Below are 20,844 nucleotides of genomic sequence, written 5' to 3'. Positions count from 1 at the left end.
AAAGCTGTGCTTCACCTGGTGGCATACTAAAAAATATAAAAATTTTAAAAAGAAAAGTATACTCCTCCTCTGGAAGAATTTATCATCGAGTTGAGAAAACCAGAAATACACAGAGCGATCTTTAATGGCAGGGGATGATTATAATAGGGTTCGAGGAGGGAGGTCGCCACAGGGAAATCTCTCGGAGGCACAAGTACCCGGTTCGAAAAGTCTAGGTCAGCTCAGGGTAATAGGAATCCAACCTCCAGCAGCAATCACCCCTATCGCCAACCCCCTCCCGTCCCCCAGGCAAAGACGCGGCCTTTCTTGGAGGCAGTGGGGATTACTGGGGAGGGGGTGGTGAGGGGGGTGGTAGGGGGAGAATCTTGACCCCGATGCATTCTATTTCAAGTTCCTCCGCCCGGAATTTCCCGATCATTTTTGTGTCGCCGTTTTCCTGCCTGGGATCCCCAGCGTAAGGCGGGCTCCCTTCCGCCCCGAGGTGCCTAATGCGGCCAAGAGACGGCGTCCTCAGGGTGCTCAAGTCCCGTGCCGGGAAGCCCGGGCGGCGGCCTCACGGGACTGAGCCGAAGGAGAGAGGGTGGCAGCTGGGGCGCCGGGCTCCCAGCGCGGGGCGGTGTCTGGAAGCGCGCCTCCGTCCCGGGTCTCGGCCCCGGCTCCCCGCCTCCCTACCCGCTGCGGCGGGGCCGCGCACGGTGCGCCGGGGGGGCGCGCACGCAGGGGGCTGGCCTGCCCGCGGCGCGGGGGAAAGTTGAGTTGGGAGAAGTTGGGAGCGGCGGGGGTGCGCCCCGAGGTGGGCACTAGGGAGTCGTCGGGAGCGCGCGAGGGCTCCGGAGAAGGGGGAGAGACCCCGAGACCCCCGGGGCACGAAGTCCAGAGCAAGCGGGTAAGCGGAGAGGTGGCGGCGGAGGAGGGCCAGGGCCGCGGAGGGAGGAAGGGAGGGGGAAGGAAAGGGGGGAACTCGGGACTCAGAGCAGGGAGGGAGTGGAAGTGGAGGAAGGGGCGGAGACTGGGGCGCGGGGAAGCGAGGTCTTGGGGAGAAGGATGCGGAGGCGCGCGGAGTGTGGGTCGGGAGCGGGATCTGGGGTCCGTTTTTTAGAGTTACCTAAATCGAGGGTGCCGCGCCCCCTGCCACCAGGAGAGGGTAGTCTCTGGGAGGCGCCGCCGGCCTTCCCAATTCCTGGGCGAGCTCCAGACGATACCCCCTCCCTAAGACCCCCTGCTCTATTCTTAAGGCCCGTCCAGGGTGCCTTAGCCTGGGGATCGCCGCAGGCCGCTACCCCCGACCTCCGGGTTAGGAGGCGGAGCTGGGAAGGGAGGGGGTGTCAGGTCAGGTCAGGACAAGGGGTCAGGCAGAAGAGGGAGCACCTGGGTGGGGATGGGAAAGATGAGCCTGGAGAGTTGGACCTGACTGGGGGGGGGGGGGCTGGCTTGTCTGGGTGGGGAGCCGGTGCTGAGTGTGGGGGCGGCGCTGCCTGAAATCCACTTTATCCTCCTCCCTCCGCCCCCACCCCACCCCCACCAGCCACACGTCGAAGAGCTGTGGAATGTGCGAGTTCACTTGGGGGGTGGTTAATGCCCAAGTGGGGGTCCGGGGTGCTAATCCCTTGGGCAGGGGTGGGGGAGATGCTAATCCTCCGGGCCGGTCGGGGCTGGTCCCGGAATGTGCCCCCACCCCGGATTATCGGCACCGATGCTCTGGACAGAAGCTGCTTTGTGTTCTGGGACGGCGGGGAGGGGGTGGGGGGCGGGGGGTGGAGGAGTACACTGAGGGCACAGCCTGGAAGTGGGAGTGGGGCAGCTGCAGGTGCCCAAGACACCACACGCCCTTCTCAGGCGGGGGTGGGGGGGGCCTCCCTGTGCCCCTCTCCCTCACACCAGACGTGATCTGGCTGAAGGCCTGCTAGGGGGAGGTGAAGAGAGCGTCAGCTGAGTGGGAGTGCTTGCCAAGAATGTGTTGCTCCCGGCTCCCCACCCTGGACTGACCCCCCAGATATATATTGTTTGACCCTCCGCTGACCTGTCTTATGCCGAGTTTGCCCTAAGTGGGACACTGTGTCCCCCCCCCCCCCCCCGCCGCCCCCAACAACACACTGGGGAACTTATTAAGTACTTTACTTTGGAGAACCTTGAGTGCCCCCCCACCCCCGCCTCCCCCACTAGGAATGAGTACCCTGGTTTGCACTGGTCAGGTTCCTTAACCACAACTGTTCTGCTTCCCCACCACACACAGTGCCCTCCCCAGACACCCCTACAGTCACAGTCAGGAGGGCGTCAGCCCTGACACTCATATTTTCCTGGCTCCCGCCTAGGGGAGGGGAGGGATCAGGACTGCCCCTTAGGGCAGAACCTCAGGGTTTCTGTGCCCACCCTCTTCCCAGTCCGTCACGTGCCCCTCCCCCATTATAAAGCTCAGTCCTGCCAGTGCCCGCTGCCTGCTGTCTTCCCTTCCTCCCTCCCACTGAGTGAGTGGAGTTGGGCTCCTGCCCCTCCCCCCAGGGAGCAACTTCATCAGGGGAGGGGGCACAGTCCTGTGTCTCCTCCCAGCCCTGGGTCTGGTGTCTCTGCCACCCCCTTGCTTGCTGTTTGGGGCTCCCTCCAGTCTCTCCTTTTCCTTCTCCCCACTCTGCTCCACGGGGTGTCTGCCTCTCCCCAGGATACTCTTCTCCTGGTCAGCCCCCATTGGGTGCCACCAGTCACTGCTCCTGATTCTGCCTTTTCAGCCTGTCTTTTCTCCCCCTCTCTCCTCCACTCCCCACCCTGATTTCTGCTGCCTTCTCTGGAGGTCTTGGCCTGGACTCCCTTAGTCACTTGGCCTTTTGTGGCCTCCTTGGCCTCAGTCCTCTCCTCTCTGTTTTTCTCATTTCTTCCTATAAGTAACTTTTTTCTTTGCCCTCCGGCCTCTAAGGGCCACCCTAAAACCCTTCCTAGTCTAGAGGATCCTGAGCCACAGGGAGACCGGTCAGTGCCAGCTGGCGGGAAATCCCTGAGACCTGTTTCCCCCCCCTCCCCGGGCGGGGTGTATGTTGGGGGGCTGAGCAAGGCCGGGGCACTTCTGCCTGGAGGCCTGCTCTCACGTGATCGGTCCTCTCCCCCTGCTCAGGTTATGCCGCCGCCTTGTTGCCCTGAAAGCCGCAGTGACAGTGAAAAGGGCTAAGATTTGGCCATGAGCAGCGCCCCCCGGCGCCCCGCCTCGGGCGCAGATTCTTTCTGTACTGTGAGTATTGCCCAGCCCACCTCACCGCTCCTCCCACGGCCACAGGTGCTCTGACGGAGGGTCCACATCAAACGGGTGTGTGCGTGTGTGTCTGTGTGTACATGTGTGTGTGTAGGCAGACTCTGGAGGAAGGGGAGCCTCTGATGGATTGGGGGGGGCGCTGCCATCCCTCCCCCCCCTGGCCTTATTGGGGTCTCTGGAGTCTGGGATGCGTATTGGTTGGAGGGGGGTCATGCTACTTCCAGTCCCGTGGAGGGAGTGGAGGCTGTCTCCTGAAGACCTGGGAGGTTCTTTAGCCTCAGAGAGAGAGGAACTTTGGGGACCCTGGGTCTATAACCTGGCGACCCCCTCTGACCCAGCTTTAGAGGCAGTAGCGCCCTAGCACAGTGGTTCTGGGCAGTTTGCAGCAACAGCCCCGCCCCTGGCCCCACGTGCCACCCAGGCCCGCCCTGCCCCGCCCCACGTGGCCATCGCCCCACGTGGCCCCCTCCTGATTTTCCTGAGGAGTGTAATGATTAACCCCAAGTGCCATAATCAGCCCCTTATTGGTCATCTGGCCCAGCAGGGCACGTGACTGGGAAGGGGCACGGGCAGGTCCCCTCCCTCTCCTTCCCGAGTTCACCCCTGCCTGCCATGGACTTCCTCCTGCGGCCTCAGGTGCGAGGGGCTCTTGACCCCCCCTGTTCCCACCCTGGGTAGCTCCCTGTGCTCACTCGCTTCAGCCACCTCCTGCCGCCTTCCTCCTGCTGCTAATTCTGGTGAGAGTGGAGCCCGGCGCTTGGGGAACGGGCTAGAGCTGCCGAGATGGGTGGGGGCGGGGCGGGGGGGGCGGGGAGCAAGCCCCCCCCCCACCCCTGTATCTTGTATCCAGTATCCCTGCCACTCCCTGCTGCTCCTGTCCCCACCTCGGTGTCTCTCCAGGACCCGCCTTCTTCTTAGTCCTCCTCCCCTTGCTCTGGCCACTGGCACCGCCACGGAGGGGGCTCCATACCCCGCCCTTGGAGATCCCGATGCCCTTGAGGTCCAGAAGCTCTAGAGCAAATATTTGGCGGTGCTTGGAGCTGAGACTGGCAGGGGTGGTGGGGGCTGGACAAAGACTGTGGCTAGGCAGCAGGCTGCTTAGCTAGGCTGAGCTCTCCAAAGCATCGCCGCCACCCACCGCAGTCCGCTGCTCCTCTCCTGCAGTATGACTCAGGTGGGGGAGGGGGTGAGAGGCGGGGCTAGGAGCCGGCTGAGGGGCCCTGGGCTCGGTGGGGTGCCGCTGGGGTTGGTGTGGGGGGGGGAATTCCTGACAAGGTGAAGCGTTGCATTCCTATCCAGGGGCTTGGTTTCACTTTGACTCAGAAGAGTCCCGGCCAGTCAGCTTGGGCACCTCCAGAAGTTACTTTTCAGGCTCGATAGTTGTTCTCCAGCCAGAGGGGATTTGTTCACCAGCAGCCATGTGAACTGGCCAGTTCACACGCCCTGCCATACCTCGGGGCTGGATCCACAGGATTCTGCACCTGCCCTAGAACGGACCGGAACGGGCACAGGCACACGTGCCAGGCGCCGATAGTCCTGGCCTTTGAGGGGAAGGCTGCTGGTGGGGGGGTCCTGGATCCCCAGCTTAGCACAGGGTGGGGTTTCGGGGTACGACCCTTGGTGAGCCCCCGTGTGTCCTCTCCACCCCTTCTTCCCCACAGCCAGAGCCAGAGAGCTTGGGCTCTGCAGCGCCTGGGTTCCCCGAGCAGGAGGAGGATGAACTCCACCGCACCCTGGGTGTGGAGCGGTTTGAGGAGATCCTGCAGGAGGCTGGGTCTCGAGGAGGAGAGGAGCCAGGCCGCAGCTATGGGGAGGAAGACTTTGAATGTGAGGGGGCAGCGGGGGCACTGGGCTCGACTGTCCAGCAGGGGAGGGGCTGGGGGGGCCTAGTGGGAGGAACCAGGGCGGCGGGGGAGGGGAGGGATGCTGCGCCTCGCCTGCATCCAGGCCCCCTCCTCCCTGTAGACCACCGCCAGTCCTCCCACCACATCCATCACCCGCTGTCTGCCCACTTGCCTCCGGACGCCCGCCGCCGCAAGACCCCCCAGGGCCTGGGAAGGAAGCCTCGCAGGCGCCCTGGAGCCTCCCCTACCGGGGAGACCCCCACCATTGAAGAGGGGGAGGAAGATGAGGATGAGGCCAGTGAGGCCGAGGGGGCCCGGGCACTTACCCAACCGTCCCCTGCCTCCACACCCTCTTCGGTTCAGGTGAGTGGGGGCAGGGCTCCTGGGGGTGCCTCCGGGATCCCTAGCCTGGCCTCACCTGCCCTCATGGATTCCTGTTCCAGTTCTTTCTCCAGGAGGATGAAGGCCCCGACCGGAAGGCAGAGAGGACCAGTCCATCCCCTCCTCCACCGCTGCCCCACCAGGAGGGGGCTCCCCGGGCCAGCAGAGGGGCCCAGACTGGGTAAGTGTCCCCAAAGACTTCCCCTCCTGGTGTCAGTGAGGTGATGTAGGAAAAAAAAAAGAAGAAAAAAGCACGAGCCTCAGGATCCTCAGACTGGGGGCTCAAATCCCAGCCCTCCCCCTTTGGGCAAGTACGACCTTTCTCAGCCTCAGCCTTTCCGTGTGCAGAAGAATAGAACCTCTCTCGCAAGGCGGTTGCAGGAATCGAAGGGTGGTGTGAATGAAAGTTAAGTGTGGGTTGGCCTGGCACAGAACAGGTGTGCAGGCTAAGGCCACCCCCCACCCCCCACCCGCGTCTCCTGCACCTGTGGCTTCGGGTAGAGCAGCGAGCACTGGATCAGGGGTTGGATCTGTAACCTCCGAGTATCCCCCGGGGCTCCAAAGATGCGAGAAGACGAGGAGAAGCCCCTTTTGCTCCTGGGAAGTGGCACCAGAAAAGTTACTGTGCTGAAGGGCAGATTTAGGCGGTATCAGCGGGGGATTGGAGTTTGGGGGTGTCAGCCCGAAAAGGCTTGTTGGAGGAAACCACTTTGCCCTGGGTCTCAAGGTCACCACTATCACGGACCTGTTGTTTTCTGGGTGCCAGGCAGTGTGAAGGGCTGCGGGGAACAGAAGGGCGTGCTCCACGACTCTCTGAGGCTGCAGGCAGCACATGGGCCGTGTGCACGGGGGCACAAGCTGGCGGGCAGCCCAGGGGCCGGTGGGAGGCGGAGGAGCCTCAGAGAGAGCGTAGCGTTGGAAAAGTAGGTCAGATTTGTGGGCAGGGGTGCAGACAGAACCGAGAGCCCGGGGGCGAGGGGTGGGTGGATACTGGGGGAGAAAGCCTGTCGGGAGGGCCTCGTTCGGGACCTGGGCTAGGGGCTGGGGAGGAGCCGTTTAGGATGATGTGGCAGGGCTTGGGCTCCCTGGCAGTGGCAGAGAGGAAGGGGGCATCCTGATTTGGGGGACAGGAGCAGAAGCTGGCACCTGTAAGGACAAGGCGTTTGTGTTCTCATGACCTCCAGGGAGCCGTCTATACTTTTAAAGGCCCGTTCTTACGTACTTGACTCCATTTGGTTAGGAACTTGGACGCGTGACCCTGTTTGGGTCCATGGCGAGGGGTGTGCTTGGTGGGGGCGGGGGCGCCGTACTAGGTGCGTTTCCCGGCACCACCTTGCCCCACACCCCAGGAGGCTGGCCCCAGCTCTCTTTTGCTGCTGAGCAGTTTATGTTTGGAGGGAGCCGGTGTGATTGCTCCGGCAGCACGGCCAGGAGAGGGTAGGGCCAGATTTAAATGCTGCGTCCGCTCCTGGGATCTTCACTCTTCCACGCCCATACCCACCAAGAGCGGGGAGCGGGAGCAGGAGGTCTGGTTGGAGTCCCCTTCCCAGGATCCTGCTGCGTGGCTCCCGCTCACGGCTGCTCTGTCGGTCCAGAGCCCCGGCGGAAGAGGTGGCGGCTGTGGCCAGTGGCGCGGCAGGAGGTGACGACGGGGGAGCTTCCGGGCGCCCCCAGCCCAAAGCGCAGCCTGGGCACCGAAGCTACAACCTGCAGGAGAGGAGGCGTATTGGAAGCATGACTGGGGCTGAGCAGGCTCTGCTGCCCCGAGTCCCCACAGACGAGAGTGAGGCCCAGACGCTGGCCACCGCTGACCTAGACCTCATGAAGAGTGAGTGCTGGGCGCGGGCCATGCCCCATGCTGGTGGGAACGGGGCGTAAGAGAAAGGGGGAGCCCGACACTGTTTCTCTGCCTCCCGCAGGCCACCGGTTCGAGGACGTTCCTGGAGTGCGTCGGCACTTGGTGCGGAAGAATGCCAAAGGGTCTGGGCAGGGTGGCCGGGAAGGGCGAGAGCCTGGCCCCACGCCTCGGACCCGGCCCCGGGCTCCCCACAAGCCTCACGAGGTACTGTTCTCTACTTCATGCTCTTCTGTCATCTCCCTGTCCATCTTCTCCCCACAGCCGCCCCCCGCCCTCGCCCCAGCAATAATTTCAAACTCCGGGACTGCCACCTGTAGTTGTGAGGCTTATACACTGCACGAGAATCCTTGATGTTGTTGAGTTGGGTGTTAGGATTCTGTTTCACGTCTTAGACCCTGTTCTTTTCTATATCGTGGCCGTTTCCTGGCAGCTGGCAGTGAGGAGCTTGAGGACCCTTTGGGCCAGAGGTGGCTCTGTAGAGCCGTACGCGTCATTTTTCAGAATCCAGTCACCTGTGCTCATTTGGGCCTTCCACACCTGTGAAGATGACAGCCCAGCTGGCACGAGCCATCAATCAGGGGCAGCGATTGGCCAGGATCACTGTTACTTAGTGACGCTGTCCATGTTAGGCTCCAGGGCTCTGGTCTTGAACCCCACCCCTTCCAGTGGATTTTTTTTTTTTTTTTTTTTGACCTTTTTATTGAGGTCCCACAGCATACGGCGAGGTGCACTGGGGCTGACCATACAGCTCGGTGATTTTTTTTTTGCACACGGAAACACCTGGCTAACTCTCCCTGGACACAGAGCGTTTTCCGCACTCGGTTCCTTCACGCCTCTGCTCAGTGCCCTCAGCGGTGACTGCTCTTCTGTGGTTCTCAGTCAGTTTTGTCAGTTCTTGAACGTGTAGACGCGGAAGCATAGGACACTCCAGTGTCGGGGGGCGTGGGTGGTGACCGTTCATCAAGCATTTACTACGTCACGTACCGTGCCGAGCATTTTGTGTACTTTTTCTTTCGATCCTCATAACAGGCCTTTGAGGTGGGTATTCCTACTCCCGTTTTACAGAGGAGGGAACTCCGTACCTATGTACCTCCGTGCCCGCGTGCCATGCCCCGTGCCGGGTCACACGCCCACCCTGACACTGGTTGTCTTGGAGAACAGCCCCTGGGCTCCGCCGGCTCTGACCTTGTCGTGCCCTTTTATCTTATCCCAAGGTATTTGTGGAGCTCAATGAGTTGCTGCTGGACAAAAACCAGGAGCCCCAGTGGCGGGAGACAGCACGCTGGATCAAATTTGAGGAGGATGTGGAGGAGGAGACGGAGCGCTGGGGGAAGCCCCACGTGGCCTCCCTGTCCTTCCGCAGCCTCCTCGAGCTCCGCCGGACCCTGGCCCATGGTAACCTGCCCTGCCCCCCGCCCCATCCTCATCCCAGGTAAATCTTGTTGACTGAGCCTGTTCTCTGAGGACCAGAAACCCACAAATTTATCTCTTTTTTTTCCTAATGGTTATTTACTTATTTATTTTTATTATTTTTTAGTTGCGGCGTGTTATTTTTTAAAATATTTTTTTAAGCGTATGTAATTTGAGAGAGCGAGCGCGAGTGCGGGAGGGGCAGAGAGAAAGGATCCCAAGCAGGCTCCACACCGTCAGTGTGGAGCCCGATGTGGGGCTCGATCTCATGGACTGCAAGATCATGAGCTGAGCCAAAATCGAGAGTCAGATGCTTAACCAGTTGAGCCACCCAGGTGCCCCAAATGTTTGTTTATTTTTGAGACAGAGAGGGAGACAGAGCACAAGCAGGGGAGGGGCAGAGAGAGAGAGGGAGACACACGATCCAAATCAAGCTCCAGGCTCTGAGCTGTTAGCACAGACCCCGACGTGGGGCTCAAACTCAAAAACTGTGAGATCAGGACCTAATCAAATGCTTAACCGACTGAGCCACTCAAGCATACCCCTGCCCCCCTCCCCCCCCCCCCCCCAAATTTGTCTTAACCAGCACATTGTATGATGTTACCAGAGCTCAGGACAGAGCCTTCTCTTCTCATGATGTCATATAGCCTGTCACCTCTTGGGCTCTGTCATTGGTGATTGCAGGGCAGGATTGACACAACTCTCTGTTATCTGGGATTTTTAGCAAATGGCTTCTTTAAGTGATGTTTTCAGATAACTGAAGCTGGTATGTTTGGGATGCTGACATGTTTTTAAAGAATTTTGATGGAAACTTTTCTGAAATGATCTAATCTATAGGGTTACGTGAATTTTCTTTTTCTTTTTCTTTTTTTTTTCAAAGATTTTTATTTTTAAGTAATCTCTACACCCAGTGTGGGGCTTGAACTCACAACCCCAAGATCAAGAGTCACATGCTGCACCGACTGAGCCAGTCAGAGGCCCCACAGGCTATGTAAATTTCACTAAAAAAATAAGATGCAGGAGTCTTGAGGTCTAGGTCTGATATTTCTGCTCTTTGTTTGCTCCTTCCCGCTGGGGAAGTCACTCCCGGTTGCTGTCAGAAGGCCTATTTGTATGCAGCTGGGGACTCAGAAACCTTCTGTCAGAATTATTTCAAAACCAGGGGTAAATAGACTCTGAGCGAGGCTTGCAGGCTTTGTATGAGGTGCCACAGTGCAGGTGCTTTATCACAGGACTTTGCAATCCGTTTTGGCTGCTCAGGGGTCTTTGGTTCTGTCCGTTCTTTGGTTCTGTGTTCCTGCAAGTGACCTTGACAGATGACCTGGTCGCTTTTGAAAGGACTTCCATTTCTGTATCAAACAGTCGTCCAGAGCAGTGACTGGGAGAAAGATCTGGAAACTGTCCTGTGAGCAGCTGTTGGACTTGGGGAAGTCAAGGAGCTTGGGGCGGAGGGTGACATATTCAGGTGACTCAAGGCCACAGATGGGCTGTGTCACGCTCAGAGGGCAGAACTAGGACCCTAGAGTGGATGTTAGGGGAGGCAGCGTGGAGCTCGCTGAAAGGAGGAACTTTCTAACAACAAAAAAAGTGACCCTGCCTGAGTGGATGGCCTGGGGCACCCCAGTTGAGGCTGCGCGCTCCTTGGAAGGGGCCTCTGGGAGGGCCCTGCCTCGGTGGCCTCTGCTGAGCCCCATGATGTTCTCGTGGGAGAGAGTGCTGGAAGGAACAGGTCAGAGAGGTGACGGGGCTGGGGCCTGGAGCCCTGCTCGCTGATTTCTCGGCCAGCGCTCCTTCCTGGGACCATACTTACCTAGCTGGCCCCTTGTCCCTGGTTCTTTCTCCCTTCTGCCCCCTGGCTGCGTTTCTTGCCTGGGGATGAAGGCCCCTCTGTGCCATCCTGTTCCAGGGGCTGTGCTTCTGGACCTGGACCAGCAGACCCTGCCTGGGGTGGCCCACCAGGTGGTGGAGCAGATGGTCATCTCTGACCAGATCAAGGCTGAAGACAGAGCCAACGTGCTGCGGGCCCTGCTGCTGAAACACAGGTGAGACCCCCCCCCCCCCCACTGCTGCCCCTGCCTGCCTGACCCTTGCCCTGGCCACCGTTCTCCTTCCTTCACCGCCCTCTGCTCTTCTAGCCACCCGAGTGATGAGAAGGACTTCTCCTTCCCTCGAAACATCTCAGCCGGCTCCCTGGGCTCCCTGCTAGGGCATCACCACGGCCAGGGGGCCGAGAGCGACCCCCATGTCACTGAGCCTCTCATCGGAGGCGTCCCCGAGACTCGGCTAGAGGTGGAACGAGAGGTGAGGGGGAACGGTGGCCCTACCTGGTTCAGGTCCCAGCCACCACGGCTGGCCGAGGGACTGCGAGCGAGCCCGGTGTGAACACGCCGGGTGGGGTGGCGGGGTGGGGGCTGGGGCCGGCAGGGCTGAGCTCCGTTCTTCCGTGTTTCCAGCGGGAGCTGCCACCTCCAGCCCCGCCAGCCGGCATCACTCGCTCCAAGTCCAAGCACGAACTGAAGCTCCTGGAGAAGATCCCCGAGAACGCCGAGGCCACGGTGGTCCTTGTGGGTATGTGGGCGAGTCTCGGGGGCAGGGGTGTCGGCGGCCACGCCTGCCTCGGTGCCACCCTGGGGCTGGGGACCAGGGGCCGGGGGGCGGCCCGTGCCCTCTCCTGCCCATGATGGCACCGTGCCCTTAGGCTGCGTGGAGTTCCTCTCCCGCCCCACCATGGCCTTCGTGCGGCTGCGGGAGGCCGTGGAGCTGGACGCGGTGCTGGAGGTACCTGTGCCCGTGCGCTTCCTCTTCCTGCTTCTGGGCCCGAGCAGCGCCAACATGGACTACCACGAGATCGGCCGTTCTATCTCTACCCTCATGTCCGACAAGGTCAGGCCCTCCCCAGCGCCTGCCGGGACGCCCCGGGGGTCTCTCCCAGCCCTGCTCCGGGCCCCTCGGCCTCGCCCCGTGCCCTCACCGGTCCCCGGCCTGCTTTGACAGCAATTCCACGAGGCAGCCTACCTGGCAGACGAGCGGGAGGACCTGCTGACCGCCATCAACGCCTTCCTGGATTGCAGCGTGGTGCTGCCGCCCTCGGAGGTGCAGGGCGAGGAGCTGCTGCGATCCGTTGCTCACTTCCAACGCCAGATGCTCAAGAAGCGAGAGGAGCAGGGCCGGCTGTTGCCCACGGGGGCGGGACTGGAGCCCAAGTCGGCCCAAGATAAGGGTATGGGCCAGTGTGGGCCAGGGGCGAGAAGCGGGCTGCCCGTGGGGGCTCGGGGGCTCCGGCTGGGGTCCGTGTGTACGTGGAGGAGCGGGGTGAGCACGGAGGGGCCGCGGCGGGCGCCCTGACGGAGGCCTGGGCTGCAGCGCTCCTGCAGATGGTAGAGGCGACAGGCGCAGTCGAAGACGATCCCCTCCGGCGGACGGGCCGGCCCTTTGGGGGCCTGATCCGGGACGTGCGGCGCCGCTATCCCCACTACCTGAGTGACTTCCGAGATGCGCTTGACCCCCAGTGCCTGGCCGCCGTCATCTTCATCTACTTCGCGGCCCTGTCCCCTGCCATCACCTTCGGGGGGCTGCTGGGTAAGGAGAGGCTTCAGCTGGGGGCAGGGCACGCACAGGGCCCTGGTTGCCAGCTCCTGAGCTGCTCCCTGCCACCCCAGGAGAGAAAACTCAGGACCTGATTGGGGTGTCAGAGCTGATCATGTCCACGGCGCTCCAGGGTGTGATCTTCTGCCTGCTGGGGGCCCAGCCACTGCTGGTGATCGGCTTTTCCGGGCCCCTGCTGGTGTTTGAGGAGGCCTTCTTCTCGGTAAGGGCCCGCAGGCTACCTGGGGGCTGGCTCTTCCTGCCCCGCCGCAGCTGCCCCTCCTGTTCCCCGACACGCCCGCCTTGTTAGCCCCCCCGGGCTCTGGACCTGACCGGTCGCCCCCCCAGTTCTGCAGGAGCAACAACCTGGAGTACCTGGTGGGCCGCGTGTGGATCGGCTTCTGGCTGGTGCTCCTGGCCCTGCTCATGGTGGCCCTGGAGGGGAGCTTCCTGGTGCGCTTTGTCTCCCGGTTCACCCAGGAGATCTTTGCCTTCCTCATCTCCCTCATCTTCATCTACGAGACCTTCTACAAGCTGATTAAGGTGAACAGGCCCTGCTGAGAATAGGGCTGGGAGGGGTGAGGCCTCGGGACCAGAGGGAGCCAGGGCACATCCTGCCCGTCTCATTCTCGCTTCCGGGTGTGAGGTTCCAGGCTGTCCGAAGCTCCCCTGGGCTGCTGTCTGAGGAGCCCACAGAGCACGGGCTGGTTCTTCCTCCTGGCCCCTCGCCACCCTCCCTGTCACCACCAACACACATACTGGAGCTGCACGTCAATCTTAAAAACCCACGTGTTTTTGGTTTTTTTTAATTATCTTTTTATTTTTGAGAGAGAGAGTGTGAGCAAGGGAGGAGCTGAGGGGAGGGAGACACAGAATCTGAAGCAGGCTCCAGGCCCTGAGCTGTCAGCACAGAGCCCGCCGCAGGGCCCGAATTCACGGACCGTGAGATCATGACCTGAGCCGAAGTCGGACACTCAACCGACTGAGCCACCCAGGCGCCCCACTCACACGTGCTTTAATAACAAAAGTAATACGTCCTTTTGTTGAAGTGGCAAACAACCCAGAAGCATAGAAGAGAAACGCCCCCAAGGTGACAAAGAGTCCCGGCTTGGGCACCAGACCCTTGCCTGGGTCAGGCTTAGGAGACTGCCACTGCAGTCCTCTGCGCCCTGCACTCTGCCCCTCTGTAGTCCGCAGCTGCCCGAAGTAGACGAGCCCCTCTCTTCATGCCCGGTTTCCCTTGCTCACAGCTGGCGACCTCAGCCATTTTCTTGATCAGCAGGACAACCCCTGTGAGGCCAGGCCCACCATCCCCTATCCCGTCTGCCCCGCTCAGCATACATCCAGGCCCAGAAATCTTGCCAGTTTCACTGATGGAGTCCTTTGTCCTCTCCCCAGATCTTCCAGGAACACCCCCTCCACGGCTGCTCCGTCTCCAATAGCTCTGAGGCAGACAGCGGCGAGAACACCACGTGGCACAGGGCAGGAGCCACGCTGGGGCCGGGGAATGGGAGCTCATCTGTGCCAGCCGGGCAGGGGAGGCCCCGGGGCCAGCCCAACACGGCCCTGCTGTCGCTGGTGCTCATGGCCGGCACCTTCTTTATCGCTTTCTTCCTGCGCAAATTCAAGAACAGCCGGTTCTTCCCTGGCCGGGTGTGTGGGCTGAAATGCCGGAGGGAGGCGGAAGCGGGGGGCCAGGAAGGGTGACTGAGTCACGGCTGGAGGGAGGCGGGGGGCCTGAGCACGGTGCTTGCCCACAGGTGCGGCGGGTGATTGGCGACTTTGGGGTGCCCATCGCGATCCTCATCATGGTGCTTGTGGATTACAGTATTGAGGACACCTATACCCAGGTAAGGTGGAGCACACGCAGCAGGGAGGGGGTGCTGCCTGGCACCCGGCTCCAGCTGTTCTCCAGCCCAGCCCCTGCCTCTCAGCTGGGCACACACCAGGCCTCTGCCACAGCAGGCCCTCGGCATTCACCCTGCCTGTCGCAGTTCAGGGCTCTCCCTCCAAGGTTCACCGACCCCCAGGCCCACCTCTGTCCTGCAGAAGCTGAGCGTGCCCAGTGGATTCTCCGTGACAGCCCCAGAAAAGCGGGGCTGGGTCATCAACCCTCTGGGGGAGAACAGCTCCTTCCCCGTGTGGATGATGGTTGCCAGCCTGCTGCCCGCCATCTTGGTCTTCATCCTCATTTTCATGGAGACTCAGATCACCACGTGAGTGGTCCCAGCCAGGAGGGCGCCCTGTGGACAGGAACCACATCATTCACGGAAGGGAATCCCAGCCAGCCTGGGAGATAATGGGTGCACTGGGTGGGGGGAGCCCAGGATGCCTGGCTGGCCCCTAGAGCTTATTTTGTAGACAATAGAAAGTTCCACTGACGTTTGCTGGGATGGGCGCAGTACGGACCGGAAGCTGTCCTGAAGGGCAGGGAGGGTGGCCTGGGGAAGGCTCAGCCGTGACAGAGGTCTTATCCTGACGGGATGGGCAGGGACCACCAGCTTCCAAAAACAGACAGAGGCTACTGGCTGGATGCTCTGGAAAGACACGGCTCTGTGCCAAGCTGGTTCCAGGGCGTCAGTGAGTGCCTGTCCCCATTCAGGCTGATCATCTCCAAGAAGGAGCGGATGCTGCAGAAGGGCTCCGGCTTCCACCTGGACCTGCTGCTTATCGTGGCCATGGGAGGCATCTGTGCCCTCTTCGGCCTGCCCTGGCTGGCTGCCGCCACTGTCCGCTCCGTCACCCACGCCAACGCGCTCACCGTCATGAGCAAGGCCGTGGCGCCTGGGGACAAGCCCAAGATCCAGGAGGTCAAGGAGCAGCGGGTAACAGGGCTGCTGGTCGCCCTGCTTGTGGGTACGTCCACCTCTTGCCCCCGCCCTTCCCAGACGGGTCTCTGAGGATGGGGAGCCCTGGTGCCAGCCGTTCCTCCCTCTCCGCCCCCCCCGCCAGGCCTCTCCTTGGTTATTGGGGACCTGCTCCGGCAGATCCCCTTGGCTGTGCTCTTTGGAATTTTTCTGTACATGGGAGTTACCTCCCTTAACGGGATCCAGTTCTACGAGCGGCTGCACCTGCTGCTCATGCCCCCCAAACACCACCCAGATGTGACCTACGTCAAGAAGGTAAGAGCCCGCTTCAAAGAGCCCCGTGCCTCTGCCCCTCCGGGTCCGTTGCGGGGGGCGGGGGGTCATACTCTCCGGCACCCCACCTGCCCACTTGGGCCAGCCGCCATTGAGTCTGCATAGACGCAGCTCTGGTAAGCACCCAGGAAGGCACTTCCATCCCCACCCCTGTGCAGGGAAGAATGCGGCGGGCCTCCTGAATGTGGCGGGCCGGGTGGCCCTCCGAGGCCGGGGAGAAGCCTGGGCTCACGTGTCTCCTCCCGCCTCACCCCCAGGTTCGGACCCTCCGTATGCACCTGTTCACAGCCCTGCAGCTGCTCTGCTTGGCCTTGCTCTGGGCGGTCATGTCCACAGCCGCCTCCCTGGCCTTCCCCTTCATCCTCATCCTCACAGTGCCGCTCCGCATGGTGGTGCTCACCCGAATCTTCACCGAGCGAGAGATGAAATGTGTAAGGCCTCCTGCCCCTCCCCACCAGCCCCGCCGGTGCCCTCTGGGGTCCCCTTCCAGCTTGAGGTCAGGATCCACCTTCTTGATTCCCTCCACCCCCACAGCTGGATGCTAATGAGGCGGAGCCAGTGTTCGATGAGCGGGAGGGTGTGGACGAGTACAATGAGATGCCCATGCCTGTGTAGCCGCTGCCTGGACCGACAGCCGAGGGACAGACGGACAGAGGGAACAGGGGCTGGGGGGTGCTCTCCCCCTCCCGTCCCTCATTTTTATTTAAGTGAATAATTTAAAGTCCCCTTACCATCCTCACCCCCCCCCCCACAGTAAAGTGCTTCGGCCCCCACCTATCCTTGGCCTTCTGTCTCTGTATGGGGAGGGGGCACGGATGGGAAAGAGGTGGGGGAACCCAGCCCGCTCCCTGTCCCAGAAACAAGATGCAAGATGAGGAAGGAAAGGGATTTTAATGAGAAACCGAAACAGAGAAAGCCAAAGTGCAAATCGTCCACCCCCCATCGGAGGGTCATCCTGAGCCCCGTGTGTGCCCCCTCACCCCCCTTCAGGCCCCCAGCGGAGGCCCAAGGCCTGGAGCTTCTGCCTCAGGTAGCTCTTGAGCTGGGGCAGGCCTCTCTGTGACTCCAGTTCCTCGAAGGGCAGCTGCGGGGGAGGGGAGGACAGCTCGTTACCCACAGGGCCCGTGGGCTGAGGGGAGAAAGGACGGTGTGGAGTCTCTCCCGGGGCGAGGCAGGGGCCGCTCACCGGCAGGAGCTGGTAGCCCATCAGGCCCAGGTGCCGCTCCCGTAGGGCCCGCGAGCCCAGCAGCACTCGTCCGTCGCGGCAGAAATGCCAGCGCTCCCGCAGCATCAGCACCACCCTGGAGGGGGCGGACCACAGCTCAGGGCGCTGTCCAGAGGCAGGGGAGGCTCCTCCGCCCTCTCCCCTTACCTTTGGGCCGGGTCATGGGTCGTGGGCTGAGAGGCAGCCTGGCCCTGGGGACAGGACCTGGGAGGGTATGGTAGGAAGGGGTCCTGGGTCCTCACGGGCAGCACGGCACCAGAGCTGCTGACACACAACAGGAAGTCTGGAGGGAGGAAGAGAAAGGGCCGCTGGCTTCCAGCCACGGCTCTGTATCCCTGCGGGCTGGGCCACCCCACCTGGGGCTCACCTGTGCAGTAGCCTGGAGGCACGGTCAGGTCCTGCCGGTACTTCTCTTCCCCCAGCAGCTGGCGCAGCCCCTCCGCCACTATATCCTTGTGACTGAGAGGGGAGGGGGAACACCGATATGGAAAGGCTTGAGAGTCTCCTCCTAAATCACTCCTGTACGCTTCTCCACCCTGGGCAAATGCCTTCCACGTCCCGAGGCCCATTTCTGTCCCCTCCCGTGACCACTTAGGGCGCACGAGCACGGACAGTTCAGGGTCCCCCTGGCTCCTCTACTCTGTGCTGCTTGCAGGCTGGTCCCCTCCCCTCCCCTCCCCCAGGCTGCCCCATCCACCTGTACTTGCAGCGGGCACGGTCAGTGATGAGTGGCTGGGGGAAGATGGGCACTTGCTGCCTTCGGGGAAGGCGGGGACCCCGGTATCCTGGAAGTTCCAGCTCCACGGCTGCGTCCAGCAGGGAGAGGTAGCGCCGCACAATCAGGGCGTGAGGGGTGCCTGTGGGAAAGCAGGCCGGAGGCTCGCTGGGCTGCGGGGCCCCACCCCCACTCGCCCCTGCCCGCTGGCCCTCGGGGACCCAGCCAGCCCTCCTGTCCGCGCACCACTGATGTGGTTGATGAATCCTGGGGAAAAGACAAAGTGCAGGGCCCTGAAGGGCAGGCACCGCAGCTGGCACAGTGACATCAAGATGTTGACAGTAGCCAGGGGAGCCACCCCTGCTTCCCGAGCCAGGATCCTCTCAAGGCAGGGCATAAACTGCTGTTCCAGGGGCAAGTAGTTCAGCCGCCCAAAGGGCAGGACCAACTTCTGTACCACCTGTGAAGGAAGAGCAGCCCTTCACCCCGCACGAAACAGTTCTCCGGTATCCGCCACAAGCTGAGCCTCGGGGAGGCTTGGCCTGCAAGCTGCTGTCTCTGTAAAGGCAGAACGATCCCTCTACCCCGGCGTACACACCAGAAGTTTGACAGCGTAACCAGTGTCTTGAGCCCCATGTGATTAATCAAACCAGTAGAGGAGACGTCGCTGTGGGGGCCGGCCCTGAAGACTTAGAGGGGTGGGCTCAACGAAGCTAAGACAGCGCCGAGTGCTTGGAGAACTGCAGAGAACCAGGCATACACGCTGGGTAGGTGGACAAGCCAAGAGGGTGTGAGCAAAGACGAACCCCCAGGGGCCAGAGCAGAGAGCCTAGCTGGTTGTCTGCGGCAGGAAGCAGCAGCCGGTCAAGCTGCATGGGGGGCTGGGCCTGACACGGTGCCTGAGGAGGGCTGGGAGAGGAGCATGGCAGGGCGGGAGGTAATCCCACCTTGCTGCTGAGCTGCATTTCCTGGACCACCAGGAAATGGGCAATGGCTTCCAGAAGCTGGGGCTCCCGCAACCGGTGCCGGGCCAGGTGCTGGGCCAGGAGCACCATCACGTGGGGTGTCAGTTCCTCCGGCCTGGCCTCTGTGAAAAACAGCCTATTATGCTGGACCCTCGGGCCAGATCTGGACGACGCCTTTTAGCCCAGACACCACCACCTGCCTCCTCTTCGGCCCCTCCCCGCCACCTGCCTTTAGTCCCCTCCAGCACCTGCCAGGCTGCGGATGAGATGCTGCCGCGGATGCCTCAGGAAACGAGGGCAGCTCAGAGCAGCTTCCAATCTTTGCCCACCGCGAAGGACAGGTTGCAGAGAGGGAGGTGGCTTCGGAGGGAGGCGGAACCTTCTCTCCTGCTCCAGGGCACACATCAAGGGCCCATCTGATGGGAAGCCTGAGAGGGAGAGGGTCAGAGGAGGCAGTCCTGGTAACGAAGAGCTGCTCTGTTCCAGTCCTGGGTTCAGTGGGTGAATTCCCAACCTCTCACGTCTCCACGTTCTGGACTGGAAGGGTTGCTACAGTGTAAGTGGAAACACTGGAGAAAGGTGAAACGCCATGTGAACGTATGGTATCAGGACAGTCTGTGGGGAAGGCCTTATACAAAGATGGCAAGTGACTTCTCATCTCATGCCAATGGTGACACGCTATAGTGGCTTTCTAGAGCACTGTATTGGAAGGAATCAGGGTTGGCACCCTAGCTAAGCTGGAACGAAGGCTGCTGGACTCCTGGTGTCTGCTGTGAAGACGGGAGGGGCAGCAAGCGTGCCAGGGTATGCGCCATTCCTGGCAGAGCCTGAGAGGTGAATTCTGTCAGTGATCTCGGGTCTTCTATGCTCTTTCTCTACTCTTCCGTTAACACCCACCCACCCCCAGACACCCTCCTCACCAAGTAAGACTGCAAGGTGCAGACACACGTGGATGGTGTGAATATCAAAGGAGGGGCAGTTTCGGATGATGAGCTGACTCAAGTCCTGTAGTGTGGCCTGCTCCACAGGAGGGGGCCGTGGCTGAGACCCCAAGAGTTGGCCCAGACGACGAAGTGCCACGGGGTAGTGATGGGCGCGCACCTTGGTGGGGTTCTGGCCCAGCCAGCGCAGCAGCTCCCCGGGGCTCCTCGCCTGTTCCAGAAGCCGCTGTAGCCCCTGCACGGGGCCTGCATGGAGGCCTCCTCCAGGAGGCCAGTCCCCCCACTTGCCGGGCCCCAGACAACAGGGCTGTACTGGCGGGAGCAGCAGCAGGCCAGAGAGCCGAGCAGCAGAGGCCTGGGCAGAGAGCAGGACTCGAAGCATGGAGTTTGGTGTTGGAGACCCTGAGGGGCAGCCCAGAAAAGGGGGTGAGGTTTTCTCCAAAGGGGAGGAAAACCCGCTATCTTACTCCTTACCTCGCTCCCCAATTCAGAGGGCCCTGGGGTCGGAGCAACCCAGACTCATGTTCACTCTTCCTGGAGACTGCTCTAGTCTTCCCCACCCTGCCCCTCTCTGCCTCCTTCCATCCTCTGAAACGGCACCTTCGGTGTACGCGGCACAGTGATATTTACAAAGCAATTCCACATGCATTGCGTATCTCCTCTGGTCCTCTACACACGCCTATGAGGTGGTAGGCAGGGCTGGCACCACATCGATTTCACAGGTGGAGAAACCAAGGCCCAGAGAAGAAAGGCAGTGAAGCCTGAGGTCACGAATCGGGTTAGTGGTCGTGCCCAGCCTGGAGCCCAGCTGGCCCCGTCGATACGCCCTCCCGACCACCTCCCCCTCTCGCAGGAGGCGGCAGCGGCGAGGAGGGTGGAACGCGGGCTCCGCAGCCGGCGGTCCTGGGTTCCATGCTGGGCGCTCCCGCTTACCACCGGCATGACCTTGGACAAGTGGCTTCGTCTCTCAGCCCAAGCCTCCTCACCCGTGAAACGAGAACGCAGCGCCCACCTCGCGGGGCGCCCGTGGAGCCCGAGCGCCCAGCTTTGCAAAGGTGCGGAGTCGGCCGTGTCAGGGACCCCCACACCCACCCGAGCCCGGGGACGCCAGCAGACCGTGGTCATGGTCGCCAACGCCAACTCCCGCCGCCCGCCCGCAGCCCGCCCCGCAGATGCCACCCCTACATGACTCCCCAGGCCCCGCGCAGGTCGCTCCCTCAGTCGGTCTCGGGGCCCGGGAGCCGGGCTCCCTCCGCGGCTTCCTCATCGGCGGGCCACCGAGTCCGCCATCTTCCCAGCAGCCCCCGGATCGCGGCCCGGACGCCAATAGCGGCTCAGTCCCCGACCGGGACAGACGTGGCTCCCGTCAGGCCCTGCGCGCGCCGCCGCCGCCGCCGCCGCCGCCGCGGCCGCCGCGGCCGCCGAGCGCCCCGCCCCCCGCTTCCGGGAAGCTGCGCGCGCCGAGCCTGGGCGGTGCCGGGGGCGGAGCCAGAAGGCTCGGCTCTGAGGCTCCGGCGAACAGAAAGCGGAAGTCGGCGGCGG

The 20,844-nt window shown here is 61.9% G+C and overlaps 2 protein-coding genes across 6 annotated transcripts; one reads left to right on the top strand and one right to left on the bottom strand.

Moving 5' to 3' along the window:
• Positions 1–702: 702 nt before the first annotated feature.
• SLC4A2 (solute carrier family 4 member 2) lies at positions 703–16,233 on the top strand. Of its 2 annotated transcripts, XM_086686313.1 has the most exons (23): positions 703–886; positions 3,104–3,217; positions 4,900–5,065; positions 5,204–5,445; positions 5,526–5,644; positions 7,059–7,291; positions 7,383–7,525; positions 8,536–8,716; positions 10,638–10,773; positions 10,867–11,032; positions 11,185–11,299; positions 11,430–11,614; positions 11,726–11,951; positions 12,095–12,310; positions 12,391–12,539; positions 12,665–12,859; positions 13,715–13,969; positions 14,077–14,166; positions 14,366–14,532; positions 14,919–15,172; positions 15,269–15,438; positions 15,714–15,887; positions 15,991–16,233. In XM_086686313.1, the coding sequence occupies exons 2-23, from the start codon at positions 3,167–3,169 to the stop codon at positions 16,069–16,071; spliced, it is 3,714 nt and encodes a 1,237-aa protein (XP_086542439.1). In that variant the 5' UTR covers positions 703–886; positions 3,104–3,166; the 3' UTR covers positions 16,072–16,233. The 2 variants fall into 2 exon arrangements, with proteins under 2 accessions (XP_086542439.1, XP_086542446.1); XM_086686320.1 differs by lacking the exons at positions 703–886; positions 3,104–3,217 and adding an exon at positions 3,771–3,874.
• On the bottom strand, positions 15,735–20,708 carry FASTK (Fas activated serine/threonine kinase). 4 transcript variants are annotated; one of them, XM_086686336.1, is made up of 11 exons: positions 20,488–20,703; positions 19,282–19,704; positions 18,610–18,789; positions 18,344–18,483; positions 17,643–17,856; positions 17,379–17,538; positions 17,049–17,140; positions 16,829–16,964; positions 16,643–16,757; positions 16,437–16,540; positions 15,735–15,862 (listed from the first exon to the last, which is right to left on the bottom strand). In XM_086686336.1, the coding sequence occupies exons 1-11, from the start codon at positions 20,567–20,569 to the stop codon at positions 15,853–15,855; spliced, it is 1,656 nt and encodes a 551-aa protein (XP_086542462.1). In that variant the 5' UTR covers positions 20,570–20,703; the 3' UTR covers positions 15,735–15,852. The 4 variants fall into 4 exon arrangements, with proteins under 4 accessions (XP_086542462.1, XP_025785308.1, XP_025785310.1 ...); XM_025929523.2 differs by lacking the exon at positions 15,735–15,862 and having other exon boundaries at positions 16,329–16,540; XM_025929525.2 differs by lacking the exons at positions 15,735–15,862; positions 19,282–19,704 and having other exon boundaries at positions 16,329–16,540; positions 20,488–20,702.
• Between the last annotated feature and the right edge of the window lie 136 nt (positions 20,709–20,844).

The sequence above is a fragment of the Puma concolor genome, chromosome A2, assembly GCF_028749965.1.
Source record: "Puma concolor isolate L17-30 chromosome A2, mPumCon1.1.hap2, whole genome shotgun sequence".
NCBI classification, from domain to species: Eukaryota; Metazoa; Chordata; class Mammalia; order Carnivora; family Felidae; genus Puma; species Puma concolor.
The sequence above is the reverse complement of the archived record's forward strand: the minus strand, read 5'-3'. Positions and strand labels throughout refer to the sequence as shown.